The following is a 21,953-nucleotide window of genomic DNA, read 5'->3' as shown; positions in this document are numbered from 1 at the left end:
CTGATGTTTTGCTATTACAGCCTTGACCTCCATCTTCTATATGTCAGTGTTGTAGGCTCTGAGGCACAGCAAGTTACTGATGGTGGAACCTCAGAAGCTGCTGCCCAGTTCTTTACTGGACCAAGTGTGTGTCAAGGTCACACAGCTATAGAAAGATAGAGACTGCATTGGGACCTCACTCATTTGGCTACCCCTCTGGTTCTTTCCAGAGCTCGGTGCTGCCTCCTATGGAAAAAGCAGAGATGGAGCAAGGGAGAGAGATGCCCGTTGGGAGAAGTGAGCCCTTACCTAAGCGAGACCAGAAACCCAAAGGTCTCCAGCATCACTTCCACTTACCAGATCCTTTGGGCTGTGTACAGCTCACCAGAGCTAAAGTCATAAACACCTGAAAAACTAAACCTAAGACATCATATTGATCTTTGGGTTGGTGGGTGGGGGTCAGAGCTGTCACTCCATTGCTGATAAACGACGCAGAGATGGAACCCTGAATCACGAAGGCATCTTGAGGTTTGGGCTCTCTGCTGGGCTCAAGGAGGAGCATGGCACAGCCACTGTACATAATGCTGTGGCCAAGAGAACAGCCCTCCCCCAGGGGAGGCCACTGCAGATGAACATGGCTTCCCCATAAGGACTGTGTGGGCAGAGGGCAAGTGGGGAATATGCTCATGATGGTAATTCCACAGAGAACAACAGCAGCAGTGCCTCCTTGGTCCTTGCCCTTCATCTTCCCTGGGCTGAGGGCTTCATGAGCTGTGCTAACAGGATTAAACACCCAGGTCTGGAGCCAATCATTCAGGTTTGAGTCTGGTTACTGGAATCTATTGCCTGTCTCTTGTATGGCCTTGGGGAGCCAACTTCATCTTTCTGACCCTGGACTTCCCTAGAAATACAATAAATAATCATTCCTATTCCCACCTTCTCAGGTTGCTGTGAGAATGAGAGAAGATGCTCACAACACATACCCTCGAGTCCTGACACCAGTAAGTGCTGAGTGCAAGTCCTTGTAACCTTCACGGGGGCCAGTGTAAGCACCATCATCACCTCGGCATCAGTCAGGGAGCTAAGACTTAGGGAACAATAGCAAGTTGCCCCGATTCCCTGGTGGAGAAGCCCTGGCCTCCCCAACGGGTGGGTCAGCAGGTTTGAAGAAGCACCATTTCTTTCTCAAATACTCAGGGGTAGAAGGCCTTTGGGGCACTGGGGAAATAGATTGCTTGGCCTAGGCACGTCACTGCAGAGACTGAAGCTGCTCAGGCCTAGAGAGGCCACAGGTGCAGCCATTGCACAGCGAAGGGGTACCTCAGCTCTTGACCTCCAAACACTACCCCTTACATGCGTTTTACACAGGCGGAACCTGAGGCCCACAGAGGGTGGGTAGTTTGCCCGTGTGTCCTGGGGATCTGGTATTCAAGCCCAGGGTGCCTGGACCCAGGGCTTGAAGATCCTGATCAGCATTTTATTTCTGTCTCTGTTGGGGTTTGGGACTCCGAAAACACTTTCTCCATCTTGAGTCTATCTGGTGCCCCCAGAGTCCTGCTAACCAACCCACTAACCTCCATAATAGACCAGGAAAATGGGTGAACACTACAAAGCAACGGTTTATTGTATTTTTAAATGTCTGGACTTTAAAAGCAAAAATGTCAATAATGCAGATTAAAATTAAAAGTATATATATGTCCATTACGTTATACATAGCATAAAAAAACTGAAAACAATGAGAACATACACTTCCAATATTAAAAAGGACTCCAAAAAGTTAAAAAAGTCACAAAATGAGTGAAATTCCAACATATCTTTGTTTCACATTCTTTTGTAAAAGAATACTCACAATTCATAGAATAGGCAGAAAATATGAACAGACATTTTAGCAAAAATATAGATAGCAAATGCACATCTGAAATAGTCACGGTGACTCCTTACAGAAATGCAGTTCAAACACTAAGACAGCACTACACATTTATAAAAAGGGTCAAAATTAAGAACAACTGATCAAACTAAACCACTCACTAGGATATGCAGGAAATGCAACTCTCATACACTGCTGGTGAGAATGCAAAAAGGTATAATCGTTTAGATCACAATTTACTAATTTAAGTTAAACACTGATCTACTCTATGACTCAGACTTTCCACTGAGTTATTGACAAAAGATTAAGTGAAACACATGTCCATATAAATAATTACACACAAATGTTTGTATCTTTATTTTCCATAGGCAAAAATTAGAAATACCCAAATGTCCATTAACAAATTAATGGGTAAACTAATAGTGTTATACTCAAAAACAAGAATATTTCTCAGCAAAAAAACAAAACAAAAACCACAAACCACCAAACACAAAACAAGCTACTTATATATCACTGATGATTCTACAATTATTTATGCAACATAAAAACAGGAAGGAAATAGTTCAGACTCCTATTATATAAATCATAGAAAATAAGAGTTTTCTATTACAATGGAAAGTAAGTCAATGGTGACTCAGAGGACTGGGGAGACAGGTAGAGAAATTACTAAGAACATGAGGTAAATATGCAATGACACATATGCTCACTATCATGACTATGATGTTTCAGGGTCATCAGTAGGTCAAAACTTACTGAAGACTACATTTCCAATATGTACAATTTATTACATGTAAATTATACTTTAATAAAGCTTTAAAAAATGATTCAAGATTAAAAATCTGTCCAACTCTTTTTGGAAAATAGGTTTTGCAACCCTACATTCACCACACATTTTTGCATTGTGGAGGCCAGTTTTGCTCAGTGAAAGAAAATATAGCAATTAAAGACTTTCCACTACAGCCAAAAAGACTGCTGACTGGGTCACGAAAGCCGCATCCCTGGACTACAGATCCCTGCTTTCTCGATCTGTTTTCCTCCCTGTGCAGCAATGGTCTTGAGGTGAACATCACTAGGCTACAGGAATCCAAAATACCTTTCAATTCTTTCCAATGATGACATAAGCTACACAAAATAGATATACCTGGAGGTCCACAGATTTGTGCACACACCAGCTCTGCAGTCCTCACTGCAGAAGTATTTCTGTGTGCACTTTTAGAAGAGGCACATTCCATATAATTGGCTGTAGTCCCCTCCACTATTAAGCCAGTGTTTCTGCAGTAGTTCTGGTTTCCCCCTGACCCTTATGGCCTTACAACCAGTGACCATCACCTACAGAAATGCGGACATCAGGGCAAATGGCTCTTTGCAGGACCTGGGGAAGAAGTTCCCCTCAACAGTGCTGGCGTCCTCTATGATATCCTCTGTGAACAAGGGAAAAACTTTCATGCTGCTCCTAGAAGGAACTGAGGTTCTCACACCTGATCTCCTGGGGGTGACCTCGGAGACTCCCAAAACTCATTGCATCCGGTCTCAAATCAGGACCAGAAAACCCTGCAGTTTTCCCTAGGAAGCCACAGGGAATACAAATTTAGCAAAAACTGGTAAGCTAATTTCTGCCACCATATTGACACCTTGAGATACGAAAGTTTGAGACCCTCCTCCCCAATGAAAGTTGTTTACTCCTGCATTCTTGTAGACCTCAAAATGTTTAATAAACCACATACATGGTAAAGAGAACACCCAAAATTAAAGAGGACTTAAACAATAAGGACTTGTTACTATACAAACCAAACCAATAGGGGCTAGCAGTTTTTGAGTTAGTGACTTGGAAGCTGGAAAATTAATCACACATATCTCTGGAGACCATGTCCCTGCAAACGGTGGTCCTAGGACAATATGGTGGTTCTCTAGGACAGTATGGGTCAGGTCCATGCCAGTTAGTCAGAAAAAAGGAAATGTGGGTCCCCCTAAGGACTCAGGTTACTCCTAATTTCCTTCAACAAATGAAAGCAGAGGTCATCTTCCCTGAGCACAATGGGGTGATGACTGATGCATGTTGTGGAGACATGCCAAATGGTAGAAGTACATTGCTTTGGCCAAAGACTGGCAGTAATGTAAATCTGGAAAGAGCCCTAGGCAGTTTAGAAAATGCAACATAGCCACAATGCTTCCCACATAACTGAAACTTAAGGGAAATCTCCTTACTATTGGCATTTGGATGTAGTAGATTGAATTCAGACAAATGGTGCCTCACAGAGTTTCCTCTGGTATCATTACTCTGAAGAAGGAAACTCCATTCCTATGCATCTAAGGCCTTTCTCCAGTGTGAACTCTCCGATGCTGAGAAAGATTAGATTTTCGACTAAAAGATTTCCCACATTCACTGCAGTCATAAGGCCTCTCTCCTGTGTGAACTCTTTGATGATAATGTAGGGTGGAACGAGAGGTAAAAGATTTCCCACACTCATTGCATTCAAAAGGCCTTTCTCCTGTGTGAACTCTCCGGTGAATAATGAGATGAATTCTTTGGGTAAAGGATTTTCCACATTCACTGCACTCATGAGGCCTTTCTCCTGTGTGAACTCTGCGATGTCGAATCAGTATAGAGCTATTGGTAAAAGATTTCCCACATTCACTACACTCGTAAGGCCTTTCTCCAGTGTGAACTCTCTGATGATAACCAAGGGCAGAGACAGAAGTAAAAGATTTCCCACATTCACTGCACTCATAAGGCCTTTCTCCAGTGTGAACTCTCCGGTGTTTAGAGAGGTATGAATTTTGACTAAATGATCTCCCACAATCACTACACTCATAAGGCTTTTCTCCAGTGTGAACTCTCTGGTGTTGATTCAACTGGGAACTATCCCTAAAAGATTTCCCACATTCACTGCAGTCAAAAGGCCTTTCTCCTGTGTGAACTCTCTGATGACAACGGAGGGCAGAGGTAGAAGTAAAAGACTTCTCACATTCTCTGCACTCGTAAGGCCTTTCTCCAATGTGAACCTTCTGATGATAACGGAGGGCAGAGCCAGATGTAAATGATTTTCCACATTCATTGCACTCATAAGGCCTTTCTCCTGTGTGAACTCTCTGGTGTATATTGAGGTGATTTCTTTGGGTAAAGGATTTCCCACATTCACTGCACTCATAAGGTCTTTCTCCTGTGTGAACTCTACGGTGTCGAATAAGTATTGGTCCATTGGTAAAAGATTTCCCACATTCACTACACTCATAAGGTTTTTCTCCAGTGTGAACTCTCTGATGATAACAGAGGGCAGAGCCAGAGGTAAAAGATTTTCCACATTCACTACATTCATAGGGCCTTTCTCCGGTGTGAACTCTCTGGTGTTGAGAGAGGTAAGATTTGTGGCTAAAAGATTTTCCACATTCACTACATTCATAAGGCCTTTCTCCAGTATGAACTCTTCGGTGTATGATGAGGTGATTTATTTGGGTAAAAGATTTCCCACAATCATTACACTCATATGGTCTCTCTCCTGTATGAATTCTTTGATGATAACGGAGGCCAGAACTAGACGTAAAAGACTTCCCACATTCACTACACTTATAAGGTTTTTCTCCAGTGTGAATTCTCTGATGATAACGGAGTGCAGAGCTAGAAGTAAAAGATTTTCCACATTCACTACACTCATAAGGCCTTTCTCCTGTATGTACTCTCCAATGTTCAATAAGATCAGATTTTCGTCTAAAAGATTTCTCACATTCAGTACACTCATAACTCACTTCTCCAGTGTGAATTGTACGTTGTCGAATAAGGATGGAGTTCTGGCTAAAAGACTGAGCACATATACGGCACACGTAACAATTTTCTTCAGTGTGATTTCTCTGAGGATAAATGAGGACAAATTTTTGGCTAAAGGATTTCCCACATTTGCTGCATTTGTACTGCCTTGGCCCAGTATGAATTCTTCGATGTTGACTAAGGGTTGAGCTTCCCCTAAAGGATTTTCCACAGTCACTACACACATGAAGCCTATCACCATTGTGGACCCTCTGATGAATTATAAGTGAGGACTTGTACCTGAATGTTTTTCCACATTCAGGGCACACAAAACACTGTCTTCCAGTGTGGACACCCTCGTCCTGACCAAGTGTGTGTTTGGGACCAAAGGGTTTCCTGCATTCTTCCCAGGTGTTATGATGTTTTAAGCTTTGAGAAGACACCCCAGACTCAGTGATTTTATTCTCCCCAGTATGAGTGGACTGGTGTTCGAGATGTTCTGAGGGGGCCAAGAGGTCCTCTTCAACTACCTCACAGGTGAAGGACTTTCCTGAATCATGGAAATTGCTGCTCTTCACAAATGATGCCCTGTCCACACTGCTTACAAAGGGTTTTTCTCCCACCTGCTGCTTCTCATGCTGCTGAAGGTCTGCACTGGAATAAATTTGTTTCACACATGTCCCATATTTGAAAATTTTCTGACTCTTTTGTTTTCCCTGGTGCCCAACCAAGTGGAAAATATTTCTCAAGACTGAACTACACATCTCACAGGGGTAGGTCTTCTGGGGAGACCGAGGTTCCTTCTGAGTCCAAGGCTGTGACACACCTACAGAAATGCTTTGTTCAAAGATTGCCTCTGCATCCTCTACTCCACAGCAGCAACCTAAATACAAAGAAACACTTGTGAAGAACACATTGACTTTACTGGAAGAGGGCAACCCAATTATGAATATATAAATGAAAACCAAAAAAATAAAAAAAAGGAAACCAAAAACAAACACAGTAACTATTCTTTTTATTTGTTTTTTTAAATAATTTTTATTTAAAAAAAAATAATAATAATTTTTATTTATTTATTTATGATAGTCACAGAGAGAGAGAGAGAGAGAGAGAGGCAGAGACATAGGCAGAGGGAGAAGCAGGCTCCATGCACCGGGAGCCCGACGTGGGATTTGATCCCGGGTCTCCAGGATCGCGCCCTAGGCTAAAGGCAGGTGCTAAACCGCTGCGCCACCCAGGGATCCCCACAGTAACTATTCTTATGTCAAAGCAGACTTAAAAAAAAAAAAAAAAGTATACTTTAAAGTAAAAAACTGGGACGCCTGGGTGGCTCAGTGGTTGAGCATCTGCCTTCAGCTCAGGGCATGATCCCGTGGTCCCAGAATTGAGTCCCACATCGGGCTCCCTGCATGGAGTCTGCTTCTCCCTCTGTCTCTGCCTCTCATGAATAAATAAATAAAATCTTAAAAATAATAAGAAATATTTAAAATAAAAAAAGTCAAAAACTATCACAAGAGACAAAAAAGGTCATTTCAGAATGATAAAGAAGTAAATTCATCAAGAGGATATAATAAGTATATGTACCAAAAATCCAAGCACCTATTAAGCAAATACTAACAGATCGGAATTCAGAAATAGACAGCAATGCAGTAACAGTAGAGGACTTCAACAACCCAGTAGCAACAATAGACAGATGATTCAGACAAAAAATCAGTAAGGAAATGTTGGATTTGAACTGCACTTAATACCAAAGGCATCTAATAGACATAAAACAGATGCCTTTCAGCTGTAGCAGAATATACATTCTTTTCAATTACACATAGAAGATTCTCTAGACTCTTACCTGTTAGGTCATGAAAAAATTTTTAACATTTAAGAAGACTAAAATTATATCAAGTTTCTTTTCCAACTACAAGATATGAAACTAGAAGTCATTAACAAAAGGAAGGCTGGAAAATATCACAAACATGTGGAATTTAAACAACATTCTGAACAACAGGTCAAAGAAGAAATTAAAAAATATATGAAGACAAATGAAAATAGAAAAATAGAAACACAACACATGAAAATTTATAAGAGGCAAGAAAATCAGTTATAAGAGGGAAGCTTACAGTAATAAACGTCTACATTAAGAAAAAAGAAAAATCTCAAAACAACTTAATATCTCAATGTATGAGAAAAAAAACAAACAAACTAAGGTCAAAGCAAAAAGAAGAAAATAACAAACACCAGAGCAGAAATAAATGAAATAGACACTAGACAAACAATAGAAGAAGCACCTAGGTGGCTCAGTGGTTGAGCATCTCCCTTTGGTACAGGTCATGATCCTGGGGTCCTGGGATCAAGTCCTGCATCAGGCTACCTGTGAGGAGTCTGACTCCCTCAACCTATGTCTCTCTCTCTCTCTCTCTCTCTCATGAATAAATCTTAAAAACAAACAAACAACAACAACAACAACAACAAAAAACAATAGAAAAGACCCATGAAACTAAGAGTTGGGTTTTGGAGAATATAAACAAATTGACAACCTTTAGTTAGACTAAGAATAAAAGCGAAAAGACTCAAAATCAGAAATGAAAGAGGAAAAGAGGAAACATCACAATTGATACTGCAGGAATACAATCAAGAGACCACAATGAAGAATTACATGCCAACAAATTGGATAACCTAAAAGAAATGGATAAATTCACAGAAACATACAACCTGCCAAACCTCCACCTCCCTCTCAAAAGAAAGAAACATACAACATGCCAATACTAAATAATGAAGAAATAGAAAACGTGAATAGATTCGTAACTGGTAGGAGAAATCTCCTAACAAAGAAAAGCCCAGGACCAAACAAACAGAACCATGGAGAATTCTACTACGTATTTAAAGAATTAACACCATCCTTTTTATTTTTTTATTTTTTATTTTTTTTCATCCTTTAAAAAAAAAAGATCTATTTATTTTATTTTTTTAAAGATTTTATTTATTTATTCATAAGAGACACACACAGCGAGAGTGAGAGAGAGGGGCAGAGACACATGCAGGGAGCATGATGTAGGACTCGATCCCGGGACTCCAGGATCACGCCCTAAGCTGAAGGCAGGTGCTAAACCACTGAGCCACCCAGGGATCCTAAATATCTATTTATTTTAGAGAGAGAAAGAAAGCATGAGCAGGAAGAGGGACAGAGGGAGAGGGCAACAGAGAATATCAGGCAGACTCTCCACTGAGCATGGAGCCTGACGCCAAACTCAATCTCATGACCCTGAGATCATGACCGGAGTTGCAATCAACAGTCATATGCTCAACCAACTGACCCGCCCAGGTTCCCCACCATCCTTCTTAAAGGTCTCAAAAAGCAACAACAACAACAACAACAACAACAACAAGAAAACTGAAGAGGGAACACTTCTAAACTCATTTTATAAGGCCTGATATCAAAGCCATTTTAAGACAACACAAAAGAAGAAAATCAGGCTAATATCTCTGATGAACATAAATGCAAAACTCTTGCAAACCAAATCCAAAAGCACATTACACAATATATACTACAATAATCAGGACTTATCCCTGAGATCCAAGGAGAGATCGACATGTGCAAATCAAAACAAGATACACCACCTTAAGTAAATAATGGTTTAAAGGGTAAAAATCATATAACCATATCAACAAATGTAGAAAAAGCACCTGGCAAAATTCAATATCCTTTTATAATGAAAATCATCAAAAAATCAGATACATATTTAATATTTTATTTATTCATGAGAGAAAGAGAGATGGGATGCCAAATAAAGAGATCATTTGAAATAGGAAAGAGAGAGAGAGAGAGAGGCAGAGACAGAGGAAGAAGCAGGCTCCCCATGGAGCAGGGAGCTCAATATGGGACTAGATCCCAGGATCCTGGAATCATGAACCGAGCCAGAGACAAATGCTTAACAGACTGAGCCACCAAATAAGCAAAGAACCTCAACATACCTGACACGCCCACAGCTAGCATCATATTCTATTATCAAAAGCTAAGATATCCCTCCCAAACCTCCCCACCCCCAGCATCAGAACAAGACAAGGTGCCCACTCTCTTCACTTTTATTCAACATAATACTGAAAGTCCTAGCCCTGAGTAATTAAGAAAAAGAAAGGCACCTGGGTGGGCTTAGTTAAGTATCTACCTTCTGCTCGTGTCATGATTCCAGGGTCCTAGGACTAAGCCTCATGTCCAGCTCCCTGCTCAGTGGAAAATCTGCTTCACCCTCTACCCCCCTTTACCCCTGCTCATCCTCACTTGTACTCTTGCTCCCCCTCTCAAATATTTTTTTTAAAAAAAGAAGAAAAAGAAAAAAAAAAAAAAAAAAAGAAGAAGAAGAAAAAGAGATAAAGGTATCCAAATCAGAATGGAAGAAGTAAAACTGTCTTTTTCCAGTGACATAATCTTACATATAGAAAACTAAAGAATCTACCAAAACACTGTTAGAATAAATGAATTCAGTATAGTTGCAGGATAAAAAAAAAAAAAATCAATATACAAAACTAAGCTGCATTTATATACACTAAAATAAAGCTCTCCGAAAACAAATTGAGAAAACAATCCCACTTAAAGTAGTATCAAAAAGAGTAAAATACTCAGGACACCTGGATGGCCCAGTGGTTGGGCATCTGCCTTCATCTCTGGTTGTGGTCCCAGGGTCCTGGGATCGAATCCCGCATCAGGCTCCCCACGGGAAGCCTGCTTCTCCCTCTGCCTACGTCTCTGCCTCTTTGTTTCTCATGAAGAAATAAAATCTTAAAAAACAATAATAAAATAAATAAATGGTGATGGAAAAACTGGGTATCTACATGGAAAAAGAAAAAAGGAGATCCCCACTTTGGCTCTTAAAATAAGAGGGAAGGTGTAGGGAAAACTTGGCCAAGCCCAGCTAACTTGAGAAGCTAGACTACCTATTGGTAAATGTGGACATTCTAGGCTTACATTCACTCCACCACCAAGATTTCCATATGTATTTTGGGGGACCAGAGCACTGTGATGAAGCCAAGGCTGTCGATATTCCCCACACAGACACTGAGGCACTGAAGAAGCTTAACAAGAATAAAAGATTAGGGATCCCTGGGTGGCGCAGCGGTTTAGCGCCTGCCTTTGGCCCAGGGCGCGATCCTGGAGATCCGCGATCGAATCCCACGTGAGGCTCCCGGTGCATGGAGCCTGCTTCTCCCTCTGCCTGTGTCTCTGCCTCTCTCTCTCTCACTGTGTGCCTATCATAAATAAATAAAAAATTTAAAAAAAAGAATAAAAGATTAGCCAAGAAGCTGGCCTAGAAATATGATGCATTTTTGCCTTCAGAATCTCTGATCAAGCAGATCCCACAAATCCTGGGCTGAGGCCTAAATAAGGCTAACAAGTTCCCTTCCTTGCTAACTCACAATGGGAACACGGTGGCCAATGTGGATGAAGTTAAATCCACAATCAAATTCTAGATGAAAAAAAAAAAAAAAAAAAAAAATTCTAGATGAAGAAGGTCCTTGTCTGGCAGTGGTAATGGCCATATGAAGATATGAGCTTGTGTACAACATCCACTTAGCTGCCACTTTTCTGAAGTCAACGCTCAAGAAGAATTGGCAGAACATTTGGGCTTTATACATTAAGAGCACCATGGGCAAGACCCAGAGCCTCTACTAAGACACAGCTTAATAAATCCTAGTGTTGGGACTCCTGCGTGGCTCAGCGGTTGAGCGTCTGCCTTCAGCTCAGGGTGTGATCCTGGGGTTCCGGGACCGAGTCCCACATCGGGCTTCCTGCATGGAGCCTGCTTCTCCCTCTACCTCTCTCTCTCTGTGTCTTTCATGAATGAATGAATAAAGTCTTAAATAAAATAAAAAACTAAAAACAAAAATGGGCAAAGGACCTCAAAAAACCTTTATTCAAAGATACACAAATGGCCAACAGGTACATGAAAAGATGCTCAACACCACTAATATAAGAAAAATGCAAATCTAAATAACAATATGCCTCACGCCTATTAGGATGGCTATTATCAAAAAGCAAGATATAACAAGTGTTGGTGAGGAATGTGAAAAAAAGGAAATCCTTATATAAAGTCGGTAAGATAAATTGGTACAGGCATTGGTAAAGAACGGAAGATCTTTAAGAAATAAAAATAGGGGTGCCTGGCTGGCTTAGCTGGAAGACCATGTGACTTTTGATCTCTGGATTTTGAGTTTGAGCCCCACACTGGGTATAGAGATTACTTAAAAATAATGTAAAAAATCTTAAAAAAAATTAAAAGTAGATCATATGGTTCAACAATCCCACTTCTCTGTACATGTCCAAAGGAACTGAAATCAGATATTTGCACTCCTGTGTTAATTGCAGCATTATTCACAATAGCCAAGGTATGGAAACAATCTAAGTATCTTTCTATGGATGAACAGACAAAGCCTGGTATATATACACAATGGAGTATGGTTCAGCCATAAAAAAGGAAATCATGCATTTATGATAACATGGATAAACTTGGAGAACATAATGCAAAGTGAAATAAGTCAGGAAAAGACAAATACTATATGTTATTACTTATATGTGGAATTAAAAAAAAAAAGTTCAACACCTAGAAGCAAAGAGTGGAATGCCAGGGGCTGGAGATACTGGTCAGTTACAAGATGATTAAGCTCTGTGAATCTAATGTACAGCATGATGATTATAGTTAATAATAATGCTATGTTGTATACTTAAATTTGCTAAGAGAATAGCAAGTGTTCTTACACATACACAAAAGGTAAATTATGTAAAGTGATGGATATGTTTAAGTTCATTGTAATACTTATTTTATAATGTATATGATATCAGGTCATAACACTGTATACTTTAAATATATACAATATTATTTGTCAATTATACCTTTATAGAGCTGGAAAAAAAAAAAAAGAAATCTAAACACCATAAATAGAACAGTACAGAATAGTCTTAAAAGACAGTCCATGGCCCAGATAGGTAATGACCATGATAATTCCCAGCACAGGGAAACACAATGAAATGTCAGATAAAAAAAAAGGAAACAAAACCAGGGACACAAAAGACCTAGAGAAATAACCTGGCCAGGGAGGGGATAAACAAGATGCCATCCACTAGTCTCACTCCAAGACTACTGAACTCAAATTCTTCCTGTGAGGGTTCAGTACAGACAGTGTTGGGGAGAGAAGAGGGCAGAGCAAAAAACACAACCCTACAAAGGACAGCATCTATCCAAGAAACTGCTGAAGGAAGCAGTATCTATGGTCTACATACTGAAAAGAACAGAGCACCCCTGAGAAAAGAAGGGTCTGGGGAAATGTGAAACTTCGTTTACATCACTGGAGAAAGGGAGGGTCTTACCTAGTGAGGATATAAGTACAAAGTTCTCCAGCATTACATCGTGGTACAGGAGTCTCTGAGCCTCATCAAGGAGATCCCACTCCTCCTGGGAGAAATACACAGCAACATCCTCAAAGGTCATGCCACCCTGTCAAGAATGGGACAAAACCATGAACATTCTCTCTCTGAGAACGCATAATCCATCTCCCATACATCTATTCCACATGTATCCTCTGGAACTCCCTACCCCAGAGGAGGTACCAGGCCCTATCACCACTGATGCCTCTTCTCTCTTCATGATCTAATTCACCACTGTACATAGCCCTCAGCAACAATAGGCAAGGAGGCAGAGAAATGCCATGTAAGCTCTGGGCCTGGCCTGGAGGGCTCCGTCCCTTCTACAAACCAATTTCCCTACATCTCACAGATTATACATGCAAGATACAGCCATGTGGGCTCATGCTTCACCCTGAGGTCCCCAATACTAGGGCTCTAGGGTCTTCAGCTCATACTTACTGTCAATGTACACATCATTCAGTAGGCCAAACCTATCTCACATCTTTGGATCCCTCAAATGCACTCTCACTGCTCTGCCTTCTCCATACCCCACACCACAGGCATGACCCTGGACTCACCCATGCACTGGGCACACTGCATCCAGGGTGCCTGAAAACTTCAAACATGATCTAATATAGCCCCTATCCTTCGATAGATCCCACTGACAAAGAAAGGCCTAAGGGCTGCTTTGAAGGCCTGCCCATCTACCTGTGATCTTTGTTTCTATTTCTATATCAGTCACACAGAACCACAAGTAAATTTTAGATACCTGTGACCTCTGTGCTGCTCTTGCTGTCCCCTCAGCAGCAATTACCCTCCTTCCTTCATGTAACCTTCATTAAAAGCATATCAAAACCCCATTGGTCTCCATGCTAGGCACAGAGACCCTCACAAATGAACAAATTTCCCCACACCTTATCCACCAGCAATACTAGAACACCACAGACGCCATAAAAGTTCACCACAAAACTCTGGTGAACCTGAACAGTAGTGAATAAACAGCAGGTCTGGACGCAGCATCATCTTGATTCAATTTCTACTCTGCCTCCATAGCCATCTCTCGTCCATTCATCCCAGGGAAGTCTTGGCCGCCTGCCAGATCATCCTCTCCCACACTGTTCCCACTATCAAATTTCTCTCTTGACATGCACCCTCTTCTTTCTAACTCACTAATAGCATTGCCACCATGACACCAGAACCTGCATAATCCCTCCTATATGTAATCCAAATCTCCACCCTCCTCCACACTATAACCATTATTCTTGGACATCTCCAACCTGGACCTCTCCCCCGATTCCCGACCTGTATGTTCAATGGCCCATTTGATGCTTTTACTCAGTTCTTTGAAATGTCTCAGACTCTGAACAGAGCCAAAAACTTTAAGATATTCCCAATGAAAATAACCTACCACCAACTTCCCATCCCAGTTGATGGACATTCCATACCTTCAGCTGCTAGGACCAAAAAGCCCAGAGATCCTCCCTGACTCCTCTCTCTCCCTCATCTACAACATCCAAAAGTCTACTTGGCCCTTCTTAAAAAATGGACAGAAGTCCAACTCCTTCCACCTCCACAACCACCACTTCTATCCATCAGTACTCGCCTGGATTATAGCAATTGTCTCCTCCTGGGATCCCTGTCTCCTTCTTTAACCCCATAATCCGTTCTCCACTGTGCAGCCACATGGAGCCTGTTAAACCTGGGTATCACCAACTCTTTCCTCCTAAGTTTATGACTTCCCTAACAGATGCTCAGATTCTCAGGCACCCACATTACAGGCCTGATTCTTGATCTCCTTCTCTTTGTTCTTAATAGAAAGAATGAAGACCTGCTATACTATTTCTAACTCAGGCACACCAAGTATTTACAAACAGGTATCTGTTCCTGGGATAACATTTTACACCTGTTTACATCGGCTGACAAACCGGGAACACCTCCATTAACCCTTGGCCTGCATTCAGGACCCTGAACTCGGGATATCTCGAAGGTCCCAGACCCAATTGCTAGGAAAATACTTGAAAGTTTCAGGCTACCACAATCTAATACATCATGCGGGTGGTCTCAGAGCAAGCGAAGGACTGGGAAACCCTCTCCCTCCTTGTGTAGGTGCCATAAGTGCCTTTTCAGCCTCCAGAAACTGTAGGAAGAGGAAGGCAACCAGCTGACCTGCTAATGGACTAACCTCTGTGCCTCGGTTTTCCTCCTACCAGATCTGCGACCTTGGACAAGACTCCACTCCCAGGGCCTGCTTGTCTTCATCACGCCCATTCCAATCCGTTCTCTCTCTTTAGCAGCTTTTGGAAAGCTGTTTACAGCCTCACCCAAACTGTGTCCCTCTTCTCTTCACAACTCTCCAGGGTCCTCGGAAAAAAGTACCACACCTCGGGCCGCCAGGCCCGGGGTGACCCCGCCTCACACTCCCTGTTCCCCGACTGCAGAGTCCTCCCGCCTTAGCACCCCCTCCCAACCTCTGCCTCAGCCAGCCCCTCCACCGCAGGCGGCTCCCGCACGCCAACGCGCCGGCGCTCACACACGAGGACCCCGCCCACCGGCGCCTGCCTGTCCAGGGCACCCGGGCCTGGGCCGCAGGGACGCGAGTAGGCGTCCCGCGCTCCGGCCTTGAGGGTCCAGGTGGGGAGGGCCCCGGGGACGAGCGTTTACCTGCGCTGGAGCCCTGGGCGCGGCTGCCGCCATTGGACTCGGGGCCGGTGGGGGGGGGGAGGAGGTACGGCGGACACCGGGGCTGGAGATCCCTGTCCGAGCCCACGTGCGGAGCAGCCCGGGCGGCGTCGCCGAGCTGTGGACCCAAAGATGTGAGGCGGGGACAGCGCCTCCTCCCGCCCTTTCTCTGGTCCCGTTACCACAATCCAAACCCGGAGCTCCAGAACCTCTGACCGAGTGAAAGAATCAACGAGAAGCAGACCAGGATGACGATAAGCCAGAAGTCCCGCCCCGAATTAGTGCGCACGCTCGGAAATCCCTCATATTGGTCCCTCATTGGCTCATGACTGCGGCCTCCCATCGCAGAGTCTTCTGGGAGTTGTAGTACTTGCAAAGGGCGTTCTACCAGATGTTCCAGGAGGCAGCCTGAGAATGCTAGTGGTACTCCTGCGTCAAAGCAAGGAGGGATTTTGCTGGTTGTTAAACAAGGCTTGGAGACGTTTTTCGACTCTATAGAGTTCAGCCTGCTCCCAGAGGATAAAAATATTTAAGATGCTCCGAAATCCTCTACCTACATCTCATTCCGTAGAATCGTTCAGACGTTCAGACTTTAAGAGTTCACCCGTGGCTGGAAACGTTCTAGTATTGTTCTTCAAATGTATATAGCCTGAAGCATTACTCAGTTTTGTATTGTGTTTGTTAGGAAGGAAAAAAAAAAGACTTAACCCAGGCCCATAACAGAAGAGGAAGAAAAGGCATGTTAGGCTGCTGCCCTCACGCTGGTGGGCAAACAGGATTTATTTCTGGTTCCCACAAAAAAGTCCACTACCTACGTCTTCAGTGATTTTGACAAGTGGAAGCAAAATTAGAAGCTCTATAATAAATCCTCTAAATTTTGTAAAAAGCTAATTTATACTGTGTAGCCTTTAAAAAAAAAAAAAGATTTTATTTTTAGGGGCACCTGGGTAGGGCAGTTGGTTGACATCCCCTGCTATTGTGTTGGCTTAGGTAATGATCTCAGGGTCCTGAGATCCAGTCCTGACTGGGGCTCACTCTCATCCTGGAGTCGGCTAGGGATTAAAAAAATATATTTTATTTTAAAAAAGATTTTATTTATTCATGAGAGACACACAGAGAGAGAGAGAGAGAGAGAGAGAGGCAGGGACACGGGCAGAGGGAAAAGCAGGCCCCATGCAGGAAGCCCGATGTGGGACTCGATCCTGGGATTCCAGGATCATGCCCTGGGCCAAAGGCAGGTGCTAAACCGCTGAGCCACCCAGGGATCCCAATTTTATTTTATTTTTTTTTATTTTTTTTTTTTTAATTTTTATTTATTTGTGATAGTCACAGAGAGAGAGAGAGAATGAGGCAGAGACACAGGCAGAGGGAGAAGCAGGCTCCATGCACCGGGAGCCCGACGTGGGATTTGATCCCGGGTCTCCAGGATCGCGCCCTGGGCCAAAGGCAGGCGCCAAACCGCTGCGCCACCCAGGGATCCCCCAATTTTATTTTTAAGTAATCTCTACACCCAAGGTAGGGCTGGAACCCACAACCATAAGGTCAAAAGTCACATGCTCCACTGACTGAGCCAACTAGGTAGGTGTGCTTGTAGCCTTTTTATAATTGTATCAAGTATGTCCCCTAACTGTATCTTTTTGGATGTCCACTTTATTTGGTGAGGAAAACACATTAAATGACAATTGTGTTAGTCTACTAGGACTGCTATAACAAAATATTATGGACTGAAGTAGTTTAATCAACAGAAATTTTCTTACATTCTGGATGTTAGAAGTTGAAGGTGTCAACAGGTTTGGTTTCTCCTGAGGCCTCTCTCCTTGGCTTGTGGATGACCATCTTCTTGTGCTCTCATAGGGCCCTTTCTTCCCTGTGAACATACCCCTGGTGTCTATTCTTCTTAGAAGGAAATAGGTCCTCATGAAATAATGCCCCACCCTTATGATTTCATTTAACTTTGCCTCTACAAATGCTCTTTCTCCAAATATATATTCTGGCTTAGGGTTTCAACATATTAATATTACGTTAATGTTTTAGTGGTAATGAAAGGCAAATGACTTACTAAAGGCATGTAATAAAGAGCAACTTTTTGAAAGTATCATCCAGGTGCCAGTGGTTCACAATAATTACTAAAATCGACTTTGATAAAAATATAATTTCCAAAAACTTCCCATAAATACTGTAAATGCTCTTTTAAGATTTAAAACAAACCTTCAATTAAAACAGATATTAAAAAGTGGTAAAATGTAGTTTAATAAATTTAATTGAATACTTAAAATTGTATCATTAACAGTACTGTTTATCTCACCTGATTAATCCTTCACAAACCCATCATCTCCTTTACCAAAAGTTTTGATCATTCTGACAGTTCAGGTGTACTCTGATACCTGGTAAAGCCTCAACTACTTTCTATGATGTTATTTTCACCACTGTCCCCACCATACATTGTACTATGAATGCACTGATCTTCCTTCAGCTCTTTGAATTCCATATGTGCCCTTCCAACTCAGAGTATTCCCAGGTCTTTTTTTGCCTCTCTAAATGATATCCCCCCTTCCTGCCAACTATGCTTTGTTAATTAGAATGAATCTTTTAAGTGTCAGCATAAATTTCTAATCAGAAGTGGTATTATACTCTCAAGTTCTATATTCTAAGTATTCCCAATGCTGTATCATAAAATTACTTGAACTCTAGTGAATAACATTATACAATTTTAGAAAATTATTTTTGAATGAGTAGCATTCCTGTTTTATACACTATAAGCAATATAGAGCAGTATCATGATCTTTGTTATTCACCTTTGAATCAAAATATCCCAGAATGTTTTTTAAAAGATTTATTAGAACACAAGCATGGGAGTGGCAGGCAGAGAGAGAAGCAGGATCCCCACTGATCAGGAAGCTCGATATGGGGCTCAATCCCAGGGTCCTGAGATCATGACCTGAGCCCAAGGCAGATGCTTAATTCACTGAGCCACCCACGCACCAAAATATCCCAGAATATTAAATGACATAAAGTCTGAGCCCACAAATATATAAAGTTTACTGAAAAAATGGCAGATGTCCTAGAGAGAACTTTAGGAACTACACTTGAAGCATTTGGTTTTCTTGCCCAGCAAGCAAAATATAACTGAAAGACCTGGGTGTCACTGCCAAAGAGCATGAAGGAATGAATGTTAAAGAGCCTGAAGAGACAAGAGTAGGTATTCATCAAACCATGGTATAGGTTCATTATTAGGGTTATTAAAAAAAAATAGAACAGTATAAAACAACAAACATTCACCAGGATGAGAATGGTTAAGTGGCTTTTGTCTCACAGGATAAGAATGCTGCTTATGGGAAAGTCTAGGGGAAAGGATGTTATGTATGTGTTGGGTTCTCCGCTTGTGTCTGTACAGAAGTACTTTGGACTACTTGGTAGATCATGAAGCAAGAACATGAAATGTTCACAAAGAACAACATGAAAAAAAAAAAAAAAAAAAAGAACAACATGAATGTGGGTGCCTGGGTGTCTCAGTCAGTTAAGTGTCTGTCTTCTGCTCAGGTCATGATCCCAGGGTCCTGGGTTGGAGTCCCACATTGGGCTCCTTGCTCAGAGCAGAGTCTGCTTCTCCATCTCTCTCTGCCCCTCCCCTGCTTGTGCTCTCTCTCACAAAAATAAATAAAATCTTAAAAGAACATAAATGCATATACTGTGATGATACATCTTTCTGGAATGCCTGAAAGACAATATCCATGAATTTTTTTTTGGTATTTTTCCTTTGTATTAGTCCAGTCCATTCATAGCAATACATGAATTTAGTAGCAGTTACAGGACCCAGCAGAGGAAAGAGTAAAATCCAGTGCATTTTGGGGACATCATTCTTAGCTCCACCCACTTCATAATACTGAGGCAAAGCCTACTGGCCCGGAAGCCACCTGAGACAGATTCTTCTGGCCCTCTGTGAAAATAAAGGACAAGTATATGTCCAACATCACTCAGAAAATATTTCCTTCCAAAGATGCCATTGTCTTAAGGAACTCCTTGGAGAGAAGCCCTAAGGAGTTGGCAAAAACAAATTGTTTAATCAAATCTCTTAACAGGTATCATTGGTATTCAGTCCCTTTGAATCTTTTTTTTTTTTTTTTTCCTTTGAATCTTTTAAAGTACCTTCATGTTGGCGGTATCTGGCTAGCTCAGTTGGAAGAACATGCAACTCTTCACCTTGGGGTCATGAGTTTGAGCCCCATGTTGGGTGTAGAATTACTCAAATAAAAACAAGAAAATAACTTTGTTGGACATCTTTTTTTTTTTTTTTAAGATTTTATTTATTCATTGAGAAAGAGAGAGAGCATGAGTGAGTGGCTGGGGCAGAAGGAGAGGGAGAAGCAGGCTCCCCACTGAGCAGGGAGCCCGACTTGGAGCTCAACGCTAGGACCCTGAGATCAGGACCTGAACCACAGGCAGATGCCCAAAAGACTGAGCCACCCAGGCCCCCGTATGTTGGACACTTTGAAACAATTACACTTCACTCTTCCATCCAGTACATTTCCTGCTTCTACCACTTCTCATTCACTCCCTTTACAACTCTTTTTTTTTTTTACAACTTAACTTTTTAAGAGTATTTTTCCCGGGGATCCCTGGGTGGCGCAGCGGTTTGGCGCCTGCCTTTGGCCCAGGGCGCGATCCTGGAGACCCGGGATCGAATCCCACATCGGGCTCCCGGTGCATGGACCCTGCTTCTCCCTCTGCCTGTGTCTCTGCCTCTCTCTCTCTCACTGTGTGCCTATCATAAATAAATAAAAAAAAAATTAAAAAAAAAAAAAGAGTATTTTTCCCTCTGTTATCTCAATTCCTGTATAATTCTATTTACACCTTCATCTTCACAGATCAAATGTCATGAGCAAACTTCTAAGCAGAACAATCACATTTAAGATTTTGGTTAGGGGGATCCCTGGGTGGCGCAGTGGTTTGGCGCCTGCCTTTGGCCCAGTGTGCAATCCTGGAGACCCGGGATCGAATCCCACGTTGGGCTCCCGGTGCATGGAGCCTGCTTCTCCCTCTGTGACTATCATAAATAAATAAAAATTAAAAAAAAAAAAAAAAAAAAAAAGATTTTGGTTAGGGATCCCTGGGTGGCGCAGCGGTTTAGCGCCTGCCTTTGGCCCAGGGTGCTATACTGGAGACCCGGGATCGAATCCCACATCGGGCTCCCGGTGCATGGAGCCTGCTTCTCCCTCTGCCTGTGTTTCTGCCTCTCTCTCTCTCTCTCTCTGTGTGACTATCATAAATAAATAAAAATTTTTAAAAAATGTTAAAAAAAAAGATTTTGGTTAAAAACTCCTCTCACCAGATCTTGACACTCTTAATAACTTTATTTTAATTTTTAACTTACTTTTGCTGATTCTTCATTTTTCTCCCAAACGGTAGTAATGGAATTCCTGAGGGCTCCATTTTTAGTCATCTCTGTCTTCAAAATCTATACACATTTTATTGGTGATTTCAACCAATGTCATGGCACAAATACCACTATAAGCCAAAACCCTCCAAATTTCTTTTTTTTTTTTTTTTAACCCTCCAAATTTCTATTTCTGAATATGTGCAAAGGGAGCATTTTACCCCTTAAATAAAGCTTTGGGACAACAGGAGGTCATCTCCTTTCTGGGAAGAGATTATTTCATGTCAATGCCATGGCAGTGTTTTCGGGACTTGAGATGATCTGAGACACTTGTAAAATGATCACATTATTGAGAACTATTAGAAGTGATTAAGTCATTTATTGAGAGAGAAACTGCCAGGTTAGAACATATCTAAAATGCCTGGAGGGGCGCCTGGGTGGCTCAGTCAGTTAAGTGTCTGCCTTTAACTCAGGTCATGACCCCAGGGTCCTGGGACTGAGCCCTGCGTAGGGCTCTCTGCTTTTCCCTCTCCTTCTGCCTGCTGCTCCCCCTGCTTATGCACTCTGTCAAAAAAATAAAATCTTTTAAAAATATATATTTTTAAAAATGAGCACGGACAAAGTACCTATACTTTTATTCATTGCTTCAATAGGTACATATTAATCATGTAATGTGTGTATCAAACATTATTCTTGTATATGAGTAGTATCAGGAAGAAAAGTATCTGACAAAGAACCTGACTCTATTAAGCTGATGTTATCATCAGGAAAGACAAACTTCAGGAAAAACAAATTGTAAATACAATATGCAATATAGGGCTCCTGGAAGGTCACCATGCCTGCTGTTTTAGGGGAGCAAGGGCCAAGCAGATGAACCCGGCCTAAGGCAGTGGTGATAAGCAGACGGGCAGTTTGCTGCGACACC

General features: G+C 42.0%; 1 protein-coding gene across 1 annotated transcript; it reads right to left on the bottom strand.

The window, feature by feature from the left end:
* Positions 1-1,578: 1,578 nt before the first annotated feature.
* LOC102152102 (zinc finger protein 345-like) lies at positions 1,579-15,930 on the bottom strand. Its single transcript, XM_038527462.1, has 3 exons — positions 15,637-15,930; positions 12,940-13,066; positions 1,579-6,471 (listed from the first exon to the last, which is right to left on the bottom strand). Exons 1-3 carry the CDS (start codon positions 15,667-15,669, stop codon positions 4,154-4,156), a joined length of 2,478 nt encoding a protein of 825 aa, XP_038383390.1. The 5' UTR covers positions 15,670-15,930; the 3' UTR covers positions 1,579-4,153.
* Between the last annotated feature and the right edge of the window lie 6,023 nt (positions 15,931-21,953).

This window comes from Canis lupus, chromosome 1 (genome assembly GCF_011100685.1).
Source record: "Canis lupus familiaris isolate Mischka breed German Shepherd chromosome 1, alternate assembly UU_Cfam_GSD_1.0, whole genome shotgun sequence".
NCBI classification, from domain to species: domain Eukaryota; kingdom Metazoa; phylum Chordata; class Mammalia; order Carnivora; family Canidae; genus Canis; species Canis lupus.
Note: the sequence above shows the minus strand (reverse complement) of the source record. Positions and strands in the feature narration are given on the sequence as shown.